The sequence below is a fragment of the Athene cunicularia genome (assembly GCF_003259725.1).
Source record: "Athene cunicularia isolate RWA chromosome 1 unlocalized genomic scaffold, athCun1 chr1_part1, whole genome shotgun sequence".
Lineage (NCBI taxonomy): Eukaryota > Metazoa > Chordata > Aves > Strigiformes > Strigidae > Athene > Athene cunicularia.
In genome coordinates, this window is record NW_020799091.1 from 32,409,728 (window position 1) to 32,424,216 (window position 14,489).

General features: G+C 39.6%; 1 protein-coding gene across 3 annotated transcripts in view; it reads left to right on the forward strand.

Annotated features, from left to right (window-relative positions):
- ELF1 (E74 like ETS transcription factor 1) overlaps positions 1–14,213 on the forward strand; it is a 52,654-nt gene extending 38,441 nt beyond the window's left edge. For 2 of the 3 annotated variants that reach the window (XM_026854317.1, XM_026854307.1), the window contains exons 8-9: positions 472–939; positions 12,532–13,147. In XM_026854317.1, coding sequence (XP_026710118.1) covers positions 472–939; positions 12,532–13,147 — 1,084 coding nt within the window. Of the gene's footprint in view, positions 1–471; positions 940–12,531 lie in introns of all 3 variants that reach the window. The other variant, XM_026854325.1, reaches the window with a different exon arrangement.
- The last annotated feature ends 276 nt before the right edge of the window (positions 14,214–14,489 follow it).

A 14,489-nucleotide genomic window follows, 5' to 3' on the forward strand; every position in this document is an offset into this window, starting at 1 on the left:
TCACCTTGATGTGCATAATTTCAAATCGTCATATTAATTTGTAAATATAACAGAAGTGCTCTCCTGTCCTATTGCCTTTGCTTTGTTGTAGCTAAAACGTTTGCCCGTGCTCACTGGTGAATAAGCATGAATTCAGGTAACTGAAAGAACTGCATGAGTCAAGAGGAGTTTCATGCAACTTTTACAGTTGATAACAGAGCTACAAACTCACAGAGTTCTTCTCTCTCTCTCCTCAGCGTTACCTGAGGTTGAAATTAAAAGGTGACAAGAAATACCAGTAAAAGAAAGTTCTTTGAGGAAAAAAGACACTATTAAATATGCCACTCCTTTATAATGAAGAAACTAGGCACTTAAAATGTTGCTTACTTGTTACTGTTGGTCTTATTTTCTGGGTGCTTTGTAGCCTTTTTTGGGGGGGTGTTTTTTTTGCAAAAAACACTAGGTAACTTGATGTGTGTACACTTTAAACAGATACTATTACCAAAGAGGAATACTGGCTAAAGTAGAAGGTCAGCGTCTAGTATATCAATTTAAAGACATGCCAAAAGATCTCATCTATATAGATGATGAAGATGCGAGCCCTAGCACTGAATCATCAGATTCAACTCTGCTCTCAACTCCTGCGGCCAATAGAAACCAGTCGAGCAGATCTAGAGCATCTGCAAACGCAGGAACAAAGGGAGGATCAACCACAATGCTAAAAACAGGAAACTCAAAGCCTGCTAAGCTGAAGGAGCACGTAGAAGTTGAACAGCAGCAGACACCTGGCTTGACTTCAGAAGTTTTGAGGACAATGCAATCTCCGCAGCCAGTATATCCCACTCAGCTTTTTCGGACAGTTCACGTAATGCAGCCATTGCAGTCCCTCACAGAAGGACATGCAGCTGTAACCAGTAATGTTCCGGATGAAACGTTAAATTCCTCAGTTCAAAATATAAGGTAAGAACATGTACAGAAAATAAACTTATGAATAATATAAATTCATTGGATGATGGCTAGATAGACTAGATTCCCACATCAGAGGCGGTATTTTCATGGCTCTGCTTCTTCACTGACTGTTTGGTGTCTTTGCTTTTGAATTATACATGGTGTGTCTGTATGATACCTTCAAAAAGATTTTCCTTCTTGCTTAATTTTTCTTCTTCAGAACTTCTGGTCATCTGTTTCATCTGCTGTATTGTCCCCAGTTACAGCAAGGGGAAGCTCTATGTTCTAGCATTTTGCTGCTGTTACAAGAGTGTGTTCTTTTGATTTTAGAAAACAATTAACAGAATAATCTTATGGGAGCTGTGTATCTGCAGAGTGTTTTGGGAGACAGTCATGCTTCCATGCTTAATTTGTAAGTCAACTGGCTAACACTATACAGCATTTAAGCATCATGATTCCTTTGTACCTACCAGTTGGTAGCAGCATCCTAATTGAAGAGGCTGTAAAAACAACCACTTAAGCCTCGTTTCACCCTAGCCTTAGACATCTCCTGATGGAGCTTGTTCATCTCCACTGGCTACAGAAGACCTAAAATAAATAAATGTTCTTGTAATACAGGCCCCTCACAGGAGTGTAAGAGTTGTACATGGTGCTTCTGGTCCTTAAAGCTTTCAGGAAGGCTTCAGGATATAATTCAGGAGCTGCACATTCTTAATGAATTATGAACATCACTCTTTTTTGAGATTTGCTATGTTAACATCACCATTACAATGGTTACCATTTTATGCTGCAGAATGACAATAATGCTATTTCCTGCTCCCTTCCTGTATTCTTCCCTTTGGAAATTACATCCAGAGCCACCAGTAGATTTGGAGTGGTACTGACTATATGGGGTTAACTAAGCAATTTTGTCAGAGAGAAGTAATGATAATGAGACCAAATAATTTCATTTCCAAATAATAAGTTTTGCTCTCTTATCTCTGCTACTAATGGGATACTGTAAAAGCTAGTCAGTTATTCAAACTCCACTTACGTAAAAGGAAAACCCAGAATAGCAATAACAGCTAGGTTTTTCAGAAGAACTGAAAGAAGAACTGAAACTGTTTAGATCAGCCTCCAGTGACTGATAGAATAGAATCAATAAGAAACATTTTAGGAGATAACCAAGTAGTTGAGGAAGCTGAAGATTTATATATGGAAAACCAGGACTGCAGCTTCAATCAAGATAAAAAGTTATATTATCTCTTCTTTCCTTTGGGTAAAAAACCCTCAAACTTCAAAATTATCCCTGGACTGCCTAGTTTGAATCCTGTTTTTTTAATTTCCTTTAAAAATTATATAATATTTTCATTCATGTTGCCATATGAAAAATTCACTTAAAAGAGAAATTCACTGTTTAGTAAAGGCTGCAAGGGAATGAATACATTAGGCCATAAAAGCAAAAATATTTTTCATAGTTACTGATAAGCACTGTAAAAAACCTGGATAAAGTCACAATTTTTAAGTAGACAATATCTGTTTTCATTTGTCTTTTAATTCTAAAATGCATGATTTGAAATCAAATTGCATTTTGCTTATTGTTCTAACCACCTAGAATTAGTTCAAGGTGTACATAGGGGCAGGAAGAGTTATTTTTGATTAGAATTTTATGTGAAGGATAATTATGAAGAATTTGACCAAAAAAAAAAAAAGAGCTAGTTTTGGAATTCATTTACAAAATTAATAAAAATCTGCATCAAGGTGATGTAAGTTTTTAAATTTTAGGAATGAAGCTACTCTGTATAGTGCCATCTGTGATTTCAGGGTTGATGAAGGATTTAATTACTCATAAAAATTGACTAGGGCAATATAGAGAAAGGAGACAAGTACAGACATAATTAAAGTTATACAGTACCATTTAAGTCACTAGAACAATGCTATTAAATCTTAATAAAAGGAAAGTGCAGCAATTTGCAGAGTTAAATAATAGCTCTAGGCTAGAGCTACACTAGATTATATATCAAAACCAATGTTGGTGGTATAGATGGCATAAAAAATGGTAACAACAAACAGAATTATCTCTAAGACCTAATAAGGCAGTCAGGCAGGCAAGAAGTCCAACCTAACAGTTGGAAAGCGAGTGGCATTACGACATCCAGTTATTGCATTATGGTATTTCACAATTAGACTTTAGGCAATAAGCTAAGGGGGAAAAAGCAGTAGAGATGATACATGTGTGAAATTCAAATGAACTAAAAGCTTAAGACTTCTGTATTGCATTGGTTCTAATCCATTGTTTATAATTTAAAACATTATTCCACTAAATCAAGATTACAGTGTGTTTCAGGAAGGGATAAAAAAGACCCTTGGATCTCTTCAGTACAGTATTTAACTACTGCATGGTATACAAGTATTGCTAATTAAGGAAGAATGTACTAAGGTATCTGAGCAGTTAGAGTAAAAAATAAAAACCCCAACCCAGATTTTTTTGGTGTGCTTTTAACTAGGATGGGCCAAGCTGCAAACCAAGGTGGTGATGAGTCCTGTGCAGTAGTCACTGCCCATTCCAGGCTCTAAAAATACCATTTATGACAGATACATTTCTGCTTGTTTTCAAAATACAAACTTGAAATCATTCGGTGAGGCACATTGAATATTTTTTTTGAGATATGTTTTAGGTCGTGTTCTATAATAAGGCTAAAACAAAGGAACTGGATTTGGGGTTGGTTTGTTCAAACATCTATAAATCTCTAGCAGTTGAATGTGTTTGTGTACACTTTCTGAATTGCTGCAGTGAGGCTTCCATGAGGTTTGTAATGAATGGTCTATATGATTTGAAAATGTACAGCAGGTACGATTGCCATTACAGAGTAAGAGCTGACAGATGTTCTGATGTATGCTCACTCTCTGTAGGGTTGTGGTTGGAGTCACTTTACAGTAGTTTTATAAGGAAGCATGAGGACAAATAGCAACATCGGTTGCCAGTTGGTGTTCAGAGTTTGGGGCACACAGATCAAGGTCATTTGGGTGAAAGGGTTTGGGAATGATCCTCAGAAGGTTTTCTGATGCATACTGGTTAGTGGTTGGGCTCCTCCTTGAAGTGTGAACATCTTGGACCCATATAATTAGTCTTAGGCAATGTAGCTTCTAAAGTTTTATTTGTATAAATGTTCTTCCCTCTTCTTCAGAGAAATAAATGGTCTTCCCTCTGCAGCACTTTGTATCTGTTGTGTAGTGAGAAGAAAAAAAAAATATAGAGAAAATACTGAGGATTTTTGAGGTCGTAACAATTGGCTTTCTTAACAACCATATCCAAGTCCAAACATGCATCTTCTCTGCTGAGGGACATGGTAAAAGAATCATATTTGAAGAATGTTGTGGAGAGCTCATGTCACCATCCCTCCCCTGTGCTAGGTAGCATTGCCTGGTAAAGGCTACTCCCAGAGCATCGCTGGGAGCACATGGCAGCCATTCCCCAGGGCCTCTTTGCATTTCTCAAAGACATGGGCATACCAGTGAAAATCAGGGGTTGGTTCTTCACAGAAGACAGGCAGTGGCTTCATTTATAGCTGCAGAAAGTTCATGCAGTTTTGTGTACTTGAGGGGGAGGGTAGTGTCTTACTCTAAAGGAGAAAGGTCTTGGCTTTTGGATGGCTTTTGATGGGCGTTTTATACAAGTTTGGTGCTGCTGTGTGCAGGGGAGACGAGAAGTGTTGCTCGCCAGGGATAGATGCCTGTTACTCAGCGCCAGTGCTTAAACAGAAAGGCTGTGATGTGATGCTAACCCAAGCTTGGGAAACAGGGCAGAAGCAGGTTCAGGTCATGCAAATTGGGTTTTGCTGACTGGGAAGACATCTAGTATCCCCAGTGGGAATACTCAGAATTGCAAACTGTCGTGATTTAACGCCAGCTAGCAAGTGAGCACCACACAGCCACTAGTTAGTTCCTCCCTGCTCCCAGTGGGATGGAGAGGAAAATCATAAAAAAGTAAAAGTTGTGGATTGAGATAAGAACAGATTAATAACTAAAATGAAATATAATAACAATAACAAAAATATAATAATAAAATGTAATAATAATAGTAATGAAAAGAAATATAACAAAGAGAGAAAAAAATAAAACCAATGTGATGTACAGTGCAGTTGCTTACCATCCGCTGACCGATACCTGAGTAGCAATCCAACCCTCTCGGTCAAGTCCCTTGAGTTTTTCCACTGAGCATGATGTTCTGTGGTATGGAATATCCCTTTGGCTAGTTCAGGTCAGCTGTGCTGACCATGCTTCCTCCCAGCTTCTTGTGCACCTTCTTGCTGGCAGAGTATGGGTAACTGTGTGTTACCAACATTATTATGATGCTAAATCCAAAACCCAGCACTGTACCAGCTACTAGGAAGAAAATTAACTCTATCCCAGGCGAAACCAGGACACAAACTCAACTGCTGTTCTGCAGGTCTAACTGCTCTGGTGTAGTGGATACAAGCACAGTTACTGCAGTCTCCAGTCATGTAACTGGGAGCTGAATTTGGCACCACATGTTTCCAGTTATAAGACAAAACCAAAAATGCCTCTCTGCATGAGCATTTTATTTCTAGCTTTTTCCAGTGAACCAGCTTTTTTAAGGAAGGGGAAAAAAAAAAAAAAAAAAAGGCTCTTTGAATTCAGTGCTTGTAAAATTGTTCCGTTTAAATCAGAATAACTGACATGGGTTAACCAGAATATCTGGTTTATTGGAGTAATTGTGTTTTACTTTGGAATTCAGAGGCACTGAAGTAGGCCTGGGATTCAGCTCCATGTTCACTGGCTAGCAGTGAGTGTAAAGGCCATCCTTTCTGTTGCTCCATAAAGTGTACCTCTCCTGTAAGGCTAGGGACTTACCTTGTCATGGGTAGTCTAGGACATCGTACAGGGCTTTAAGGTGCCTGTGTTTGGGCAATTAAATTGCCCCCTTAAATGACTAGGGCTGCAGATAGAGAGATGCATTTTCATTTACCTTTAATCTAGAGTAGTAGTGATTTAAGATGGAGTGTCTTCTGGATGCAAGAGGTTCTAATGTTACTAATGGTTCAAAGAAGATCATATCGTGAGTAATTTAAAATTATATGTCTCTGTGTTATTGACTCTGTGGGACATAGCTGAATCTTCTAGCTGACAGCTTTGTTTACCAAGAAACTTGCAATTAGCTGACTGTTGACAGATTTATCCTGTGCAATACTTTAGCAGACTTCAAGTTTTAAAGACAATGTTTCTATCAAAATTCAGTTTATTGTTTCTTTTCTGTATTTTCAAGTTGTCATTGTGATAGCTTGGACAGAGCATGTTAGAAGACCAGTATCCTGACACTGTTTTGTAGCTGGGGGAAAAGCTAATCCAGACCACAGAGGACCAGTGGGATTTGCTTTGTGTGTTCACTTCTGAACTGGACAACTGCTACATGATGAATCAGCCACAGCTATCATCTTGACCTTTTCGCAACCTTTGGGGTAGAAAACATTGCAGTAATTCATCCTGAAGGTGACACAAGTGTGGACCACAGTGGCAAGATCCTCATTAAAGAGGAGAAGGAAGTAGCTGAAGGTGAATCGTGTTTTTTCTGGGCATGAGTATTCTGTGTAAGAACAGTGATGAAGCCAGTGGTATGCCAGTGCAGTGGATTGTCCCAGTAAGCAGAGGGAATTACCTTTGAAAGTCATGTCTTCCCCAAGCAAACACATGCTTTTTGCTGTTGCTCCACAGTCTGTTTCTGTGTCCAGGCTATGATGTATTGGTGGTCTGATTGCAGCTATGCTGATGCTGAAAACCAGACAGATTTGTCTAGCATGACTCTGAAAATGTGATTGCAGCTGCTATTTCAGATGAAGTGTGTTCATCTTGTGCCATGTATAGATGTTAGCTTGTGTAAGTTGTGCAGTGAACATCACCATTATGTTCTGTAATTATACTTTGCACCCTATCTATATCGGTTTTGCTTGAGCTTGCATAACCACACAGACACAGGGAGGCAGTCTGGCACTGGCCTACTGAGATTTTGTATTGACCATCTGCTTTCAGTCCTTTTTCTCTGAATGAGAGTCAGTCTGAACAATGTCAGCTAATGTTGTAGCCCATCACTACTCATCTGCTGTTCCTATAGGTGTGCTGAATAAAAACTGTTACAGTTGTCAGTCTCAGTATAAAGCTCACTAGCGCTCCCTGGGACTTGTAGAGGAACATGAACAAATGAGTATGATGCCAGCTGAGGACTTCTAGATAATGAGAGACAACTCCTGGCTAATATTTTAACTTTGATCACCCAGCATTGGTGCACGTGCTTTGCTTCTGTTTGCAGTTAGACGATAGTCATCCGTTGCTGCAGCAAGTTGGGTCTTCGTTCTTCAAAGGAGGGCCTGTATTAGAAGCTCTCTAGCATACTGCCTAGCAGATACTGTTGGATCTGTCTAACTGCTGATAAAGCCTTCCCAAAAGGAAGGGAAGCAAGTGACTGGTGCAAAGAGCTGATCTCTGTTGATCTCTTAAGTGAAGGCTTGACTGCATTTCAGGTTTCATGATGGTGAGGAAAATGCCCTTCCTAAGGGAGGTGTTGGTCAGAAGTAGACTGATGTGATCTCAGTGGGCTTCTACAAGAAACTCTCATTTAGCTTACAACGGGGTGTGTTTCCAATATCACATTTACAATAGCGACAACTTATATCACTGCAAAGACCTTGGTTATAACCAAACATTTTGATCTGATTTTCCTGCAGCTGAGAAGACCTTTTCTAATTTAATTTCTGTGGTAGGTAGGCAGAATGCTGCTTACCACAGAAGGAACTTCAGAGTCATCTAGACAGATCAATTTTGTTTCTGCACAATGAGAAGCTATCCACAGGAGCTCTATTTACATGTCTTTGGCACTGTCAAAATAGGTGGGGTTTCTGCAGGTCTCTGTTGGTAGCCAAGTTTCTGAGTTTTAATTCAGGTGAGTGTGCGGTTTTGAAAAATTCTGGAAAGAAGGCTTCACGACTGCTTGGGTCAGTAAAAAGGACACCAGGCTTGAGAGTTGAGTCCTCTGTCTCTGTCCTCATGACGTAAGAGATTATCTTGTCCAGGCAAAGAGCTAGACAAGAACAGAAGAGTTTTGCCCTCCCTTCAGAGGAGGCAGTGTTCAGACTAGGGGTGAAGGCATCAAGTGCCTTTCTACCTCTCATGGACATCTCCCCCTAGAGCAGCTCCTGTCTGCATGGCTTGTGCTTACAGAAGGGCCAGTGGCTACAAGGCAGTATGTTGGGTGAAGTATTGACAAGATTGGTGACGATTGTGAGGATCATGTACACAAGCACATCTGTGGAGCAGTTGGCAGTGACAGTAGAGCTCCTGAGTTGCATTTGGCTGATCCTTCCTATAGTCACTCAAAAGAGATTGCCTCTTGACTTGGGCATCTGAAGTGGTTCTGACAAGCACACCTCACCCCTTCAACTCCCTTGCTCTTCCTAGCTTGACTGAATGAGTTGTTTGCAACCAGTTAGTTGAACAAGTGGGGAAAGTCCCTGAAAATTCACCGATTTATTTCAAGGCTATCATTTCTCTTGTAGCTGCAGGTTGAACAATGTGTATGTTGGAGAGGGAATTCTCTTCTGTTACCTCTCTCTGTGTATTTCTTAATATTGCCTTATTTAATTTTCTCACTGCTGTGAAATACTTTCTTTACCTTGGCTTGTAGCTTTAGTATTTTCTTTTGGTATCTTCTCCCTTTCTCCATGTCATAAATTTCACATAAATTACCATGAATAAACTTGTTTTTCCTGCCTGTCACTTATTGTTTGCTTTATCATTAGTCACCTCTTGATGAGCTAATATGATATTGCACAATTCTAGGCTGTTAACAATACCAAAGAAGCTGAGAAATAGATATTCATTTTCTGCCAAGGTAAAATGACTTCAGAATTTTTGTTATTCTTTTCTCAGCTGTAACCAGATTGTTGTATGGCAGCATTTACTTTTCATCACTGCTGCTCAATGTTCTCATTCTTTCTGTAACCTCAGCAGGAACTGTTAATCGTCCAATAGATTTGTACCTTAGAGTAGGAAGGGTGTTAGAAAAATTGACAGTGAAATTCAGAAGCATAGCAAAATAGACAGTTCAAAGCACCTAAAATAATGTAGCCCAGTGTTAACAGGTCACTTCTTCAAGTAGTGTGTACTGATATTTTTTTTTCAACAGGCAAAACGATTAACATAACCTCTAATTTTTTCAATTATATTCAAGGCAAATAGTTTGCGCAGACAGATTTTTAGTTTGTAAAGTGACAGAAATGTTTGTAGTCTTACCAACTAAGGCAAATGTCTTGCTTGGTCACTATTACCATAAATAACAACGTATATTTATGGTGCTGTGGGCTACTTAATCCTGTGCTTGTACAGATATCTGCATGCTTTCCCTGTAGCAAGTTTACACTCTCTGTATGTGGATATATATGTGTATACACATTTATATATCTGTGTATCATATATATGTTTCTTGACTGATGAAGAAGCTAGAGCATCTGGAATAAGCTATTAGTCAGGGTATGATGTACAGGTATGAGACTTGCTTTCAAGAGGGTTAAGTGGCTTAACATCAGTATGCCGATTACAGTGTGCTGAGACAAACGGTCTGGTTCCATCTTCTCAGAGCTGTTGCTCCTCCTGCTTTGCATAAGACCTCTGCTTTGATCAGATCAGTTTACACTTTTTGAGGTTGTCCTTTACAGCCATTTAGTAGCTAGAAGGTTTTTTTTTTTACTATTTTGTTTTAAAACAAAAGGGCTAAAGAAAGATAAAGTAGCTTCAAAGTAATATTTAGATGGCATACCACCAGAACAGACTAGCTAATGCTTTCAAAACTGCAACTACTGAGTTGATCTTAATCCTTCAGGCTCAAGTAAGTTTCTTCATGGATTAAGGAGCTGGCTTGATACTTTTAATACTTTTCTTATGGCAAGTGTCAGTTGTCTTCCCTTTGTAGCTGTTCCACTTGCATTGCTGGTCTCTGTAGACTTTTCTGGGTTGAGCTACATCTATGTGACATTGTGATTTTACTGCAAGTTTAACTGTAGGTAGTTTACTTTTTTTTTTTTTTTTTTTTTTTTTTCTCCAAAAAGAAAAAAGCTAGTGGATACCCTCATCCTGTTACTCTTTCTGACACAGTCATTTGTAATTTTTCTATCAAGATCCCAAGGGAATTGCTGGGAAAAAGGGAAAAAAAAAAAAAAAAGTACTGATAACCCTTAGCAGACTTGGTATGAGCCTTGGTGCTGTCATTCTGAGCCTTGCACTTTAAACTCAGTTGTTGGTATTTGCTGTGCAGCACCAAGTTCTCCAGAAGTTGGAAAGAAGGTGCTTCACCTCTAGCTAGCCCCCATTTGCATGAGCTTCTTCCTTAATCTGCCTCCAGTTGTGTGAAACAGGAGCTCAAGACTGGCTCTGATACTAGTTGCATCAAATTGTGTGTCCTGGTGATTATGGCCTCTGTGATGAGACCTGCATGGGAGCCTCATGGGCAAGGATTTAGATTTGGTTTGCTATAGCAGCATTCCTGGGTACTGCAACCTTCTTTCTTGTGAGGAAGAGAAAGCTACAGATGCAGATTTTGTTCCGTGTATTACCAAGCCACCTAGGAGGTGGGGAGAAGATTGCCTGCAGCAGGGGCTGGCAGCTGGATGATGCTCAGGGAGTACTGATACCAGTTGAGTTACTGGAGCTGCTCTTGCATGAGCAATCTTTGGAGCTCAGCTAGAGGCATTTTGCAGAGGACTGAGCTGAGAGGGACCTGGGAAATCCTCTACAAATATTCCTTGTCTCTGCTGCTGCACTAAGAAGGGGGGAATGCAGCTCCCTGTGCAGTTGGACTACTGCCAGCAGCAGCATCTGCATCCACATTGCCCCATAGCTTCAGCATCATGTAAGTCCTGCTTTGGTAAGCTTTTTGTTGTGGTGGTGATAGCCACAACATGGTTTTATATTGAAAATTTGAATACACTGAGTCTGATCTGACTGGTCAGTGACTAAACACTGGCAAATAGGGTTTCACAGAGCTTTAAAAATAGGTCCTATGTGGGTAGAAGGACTGTAGAAAAGAGGACATTTCACGTTAGGTGTATAGTAGGCAACCCTTACAGCGTATCTGAGGACCAGTCTTCAGAAGGATGAGCATGCAGTATTGTGCATGGAATTGGAAGTACAATGTTGACAGTAAATTGCTCTCCATCTTAAGTGATTTCAGCAGGGGCAGAAATAAGCGAGGAGGAGGAGGAGATAAGTTATTTTTGGTTAGGTCCATGTCAGATATGTTCAAGAAAACACAAGGGAGAGCTTAAGACTAAAAATGTGAAGCAGGAAGGTTGGAGAGAACTTTGCAGAGCGAACAGAAGGAAGGAAAAAGATTGTCAGAGAGCATAGCATGGTGGGCTGGAGCAAGCTGTAGAAGGGTGTCAGAGCAGTACCCTTCCCTTCCTCTTTCCCTCCCTTGAAAAACATTTGCTTCTCTGGGAGTATGTTGTGATTTGGGTGTTTTGTTTGTTGTTTTGTTTTTATTTGCATGACTGGAGTGTATGCATTTCAGTCACATCTCTGTTGTCCATTGTAGTAGTTGCATACTACAGCAAGATGGCTGTTAATCCTCTAAAGTTGCCCTCTCAGCTGTACCTGTATAGAAAGTAATGTGGTATCCAAGTCGGAACCTGCAACTGATGGAATCGTTCCTAATTTAAACTGATGTTTTGGGAGCAAATTCTGTTCACTTGCTTTACCAGAAGGAGCATGCAAGCCTGGCAGAGAACTGGGTGTCCTGGTAGTCTGAGAAGGTCCTGACCAGACTCACTGTTACAGTGCAGACAGGTAAACATATATACAGACGTCACAGAATTGTCTAGGTTGGAAAGGACCTTGAAGATCATCCAGTCCAACCATTAACCTAGCACTGACCATTCCCAACTACACCATATCCCTCAGCGCTATGTCAACCTGACTCTTAGACACCTCCAGGGATGGGGACTCCACCACCTCCCTGGGCAGCCCATTCCAACGCCTAACAACCCGTTCTGTAAAGAAATCCTTCCTAATACTAGTCTAAACCTTCCCTGCTGCAACTTGAGGCCATTACCTCTTGTCCTGTCGCTTATTACTTGATTAAAGAGGCTCATCCCCATCTCTCTGCAACCTCCTTTCAGGTAGTTGTAGAGGGTGATGAGGTCTCACAAGAATTCAGGCCTGACTTAGGAATTATTTAGGCTCGTGACTTACGTATTACTTAGGGCACCTCATGAAATTGATGGCAGATCTGTCATGCTTGTGATGTTGGTTGGTGCTTGAGAGATCTTAGATGTGATTCCCAGGTTTTCTGTGAACTACTACTGAATGTCTCAAAGGCAGGCTGTTCAGTTTGGCAATTGTTCACACAGGGTACCTTTACTTCGGGAACCATGTTACTGAATTCAGGGGTCAGGTCCAGTTCATACTTTATTAGGAGAGCGATTTCTACCTCTTTTGGAACTGTTGGGTAAATGAAATGTTATGATGCCAAGTGAATTTTTGATAGTAAAATCTATAATTATTTTCCAAAATTCAGTGTGGAAGTGTTCTGATCCTATAATCTTTTCTAATCTTTAACAGGACTTTACAGACTCCAACCCAAGTTCCAGTGGTTGTTTCTCCTGGAAATCAGCAGCTGCATACTGTAACACTCCAGACGGTGCCTCTTACTACAGTGATAGCCAGCACAGATCCAGCCTCAGCAACAACACCCCAAAAATTCATTTTACAAGCCATTCCTACTTCACAACCCATGACAGTCCTTAAAGAAAACGTCATGCTACAGTCTCAGAAGCCAGTCTCGCCTCCTTCCTCAATTGTGCTGAGCCCAGCTCAAGTTCAGCAGGTGCTCACCAGCAGTGTGCAGACAATTTGCAATGGAACAGTCAACATGGCTTCGTCTTCATCCTTCAGTGCCACTACCCCCGTGGTAACATTTTCGCCTAGCAGCTCACAGGTGGTAGCTCATCCATCAGGCACAGTGATCACCTCAGTTATTAAAGCACCAGAAACCAAACAGATCGGTGTACAAGGAGTGGTAAAAGAAGACGACATTGACAAATTAGATGATACTGAGCAGTCGGAGCAGAGATTCCAGCAGCAACCGTTTGTGATGGTAGTGTCCAGTTCAAATGGCTTCCCATCTAATGTTCAAGTGAAGCAAGAAAATGAGCCATTGGAACCCAGTTCATATTAATACCTTTTTAAAAAAAAAGACCCTGTGGATGATTATTTTTCATAAATGTGATGGGACCTTTTCAGTTGTGTATATATGATTTGATTCTGAAGCAAGATTTTGCAAAGCTACTTAATTTTGCAGTTAATTGTTAGAATTCATGCTTTAGAATGGATTTTGATTTTCTGTTTATTGCTAAATGTTATCATATAAATAAAATTATATATTACTCATGTTTCAAAATACAGGCATGAAGGAACATGCTTTTTCTGCTATGAAGACTTTCTCCTGAGGTTGTTGGCCAAAGTTTCAAACTTCCTTCTTATTGTACATTTTCAGCCTGTTGCTGATTTTCATTGCAGTAACATTACCATAACCTTTTCTGTTTAATCCGTACGTGTATCACTTAACTTTTGAAGCAACAGTTACTTTTAGTGGGACATTATCATTCCATGTGTATGAATTTTTATGATCAAGTATCTGTTCCATAATGGTGAATTGCAGCAGTTTAGACTTTGATAACCAGGTATCCTCTCGCATTTTTTTTTGCAGCACAAGCTCTTGTGTGCGCAAAATTGAACATACACTCCTATTGAGAGTACATGAAACATTTATTCCAGTAATGGACAATGCCATGTCTATATTTTATATAAAAACATCAGATATGTTTAATTACAGAAGCTAACAGCATCACTACAGGTGCAAAGGTTTCATGCCATTTTGCAACTATGAAGCTTAACAATCTTGCTTTCTACTTCAGATTATTTTGTAAGGGGGGAGGGAAACGAAATATACACCATTTATGCAGGTATTTGGAGATTAATACTGTTAAGTTCTTTTTTTGATTGTAAATAATGTACATTCAATGTCACAGGGAGGTTTTTTCAGCTAATTTGTTTCCATACAAATTTTTGATAGATGCAAATAAGATCATTATGTTTAGAGGTCTAATGTTATATGTATTCATATTACAGAGTGAATTTGTATTTAAAGACAAATTTTTAAATGATGGAGCCCTCTGAACTTTGGGTCCTTGTCTTTTGTATTTTTAATTGGTTTATTATGAAAATAAATCAAATGGAAAAACGTTTTTCTGTATTTACTCTGAAATGTTTTGATAGTATTAGGTTTTGATGATCATCATAAATAACCAAAATACACTGAGAAGCAGACGACGTGATTAATCAGTGTGAGTCTGTGGTGGGACATAAGCAATTCATGAATCACTTCTGAAGAGACTCGAACGTGACCAACATGCTGTGGGTATCTGTTGAAAGAGCAGTACTGTATGTTTTTGTAGCTCAAATGAAAGTTAAGCTAAATCCAAGAACTGGACTTAAATGTCACCTTTTCTGTCTGTCAT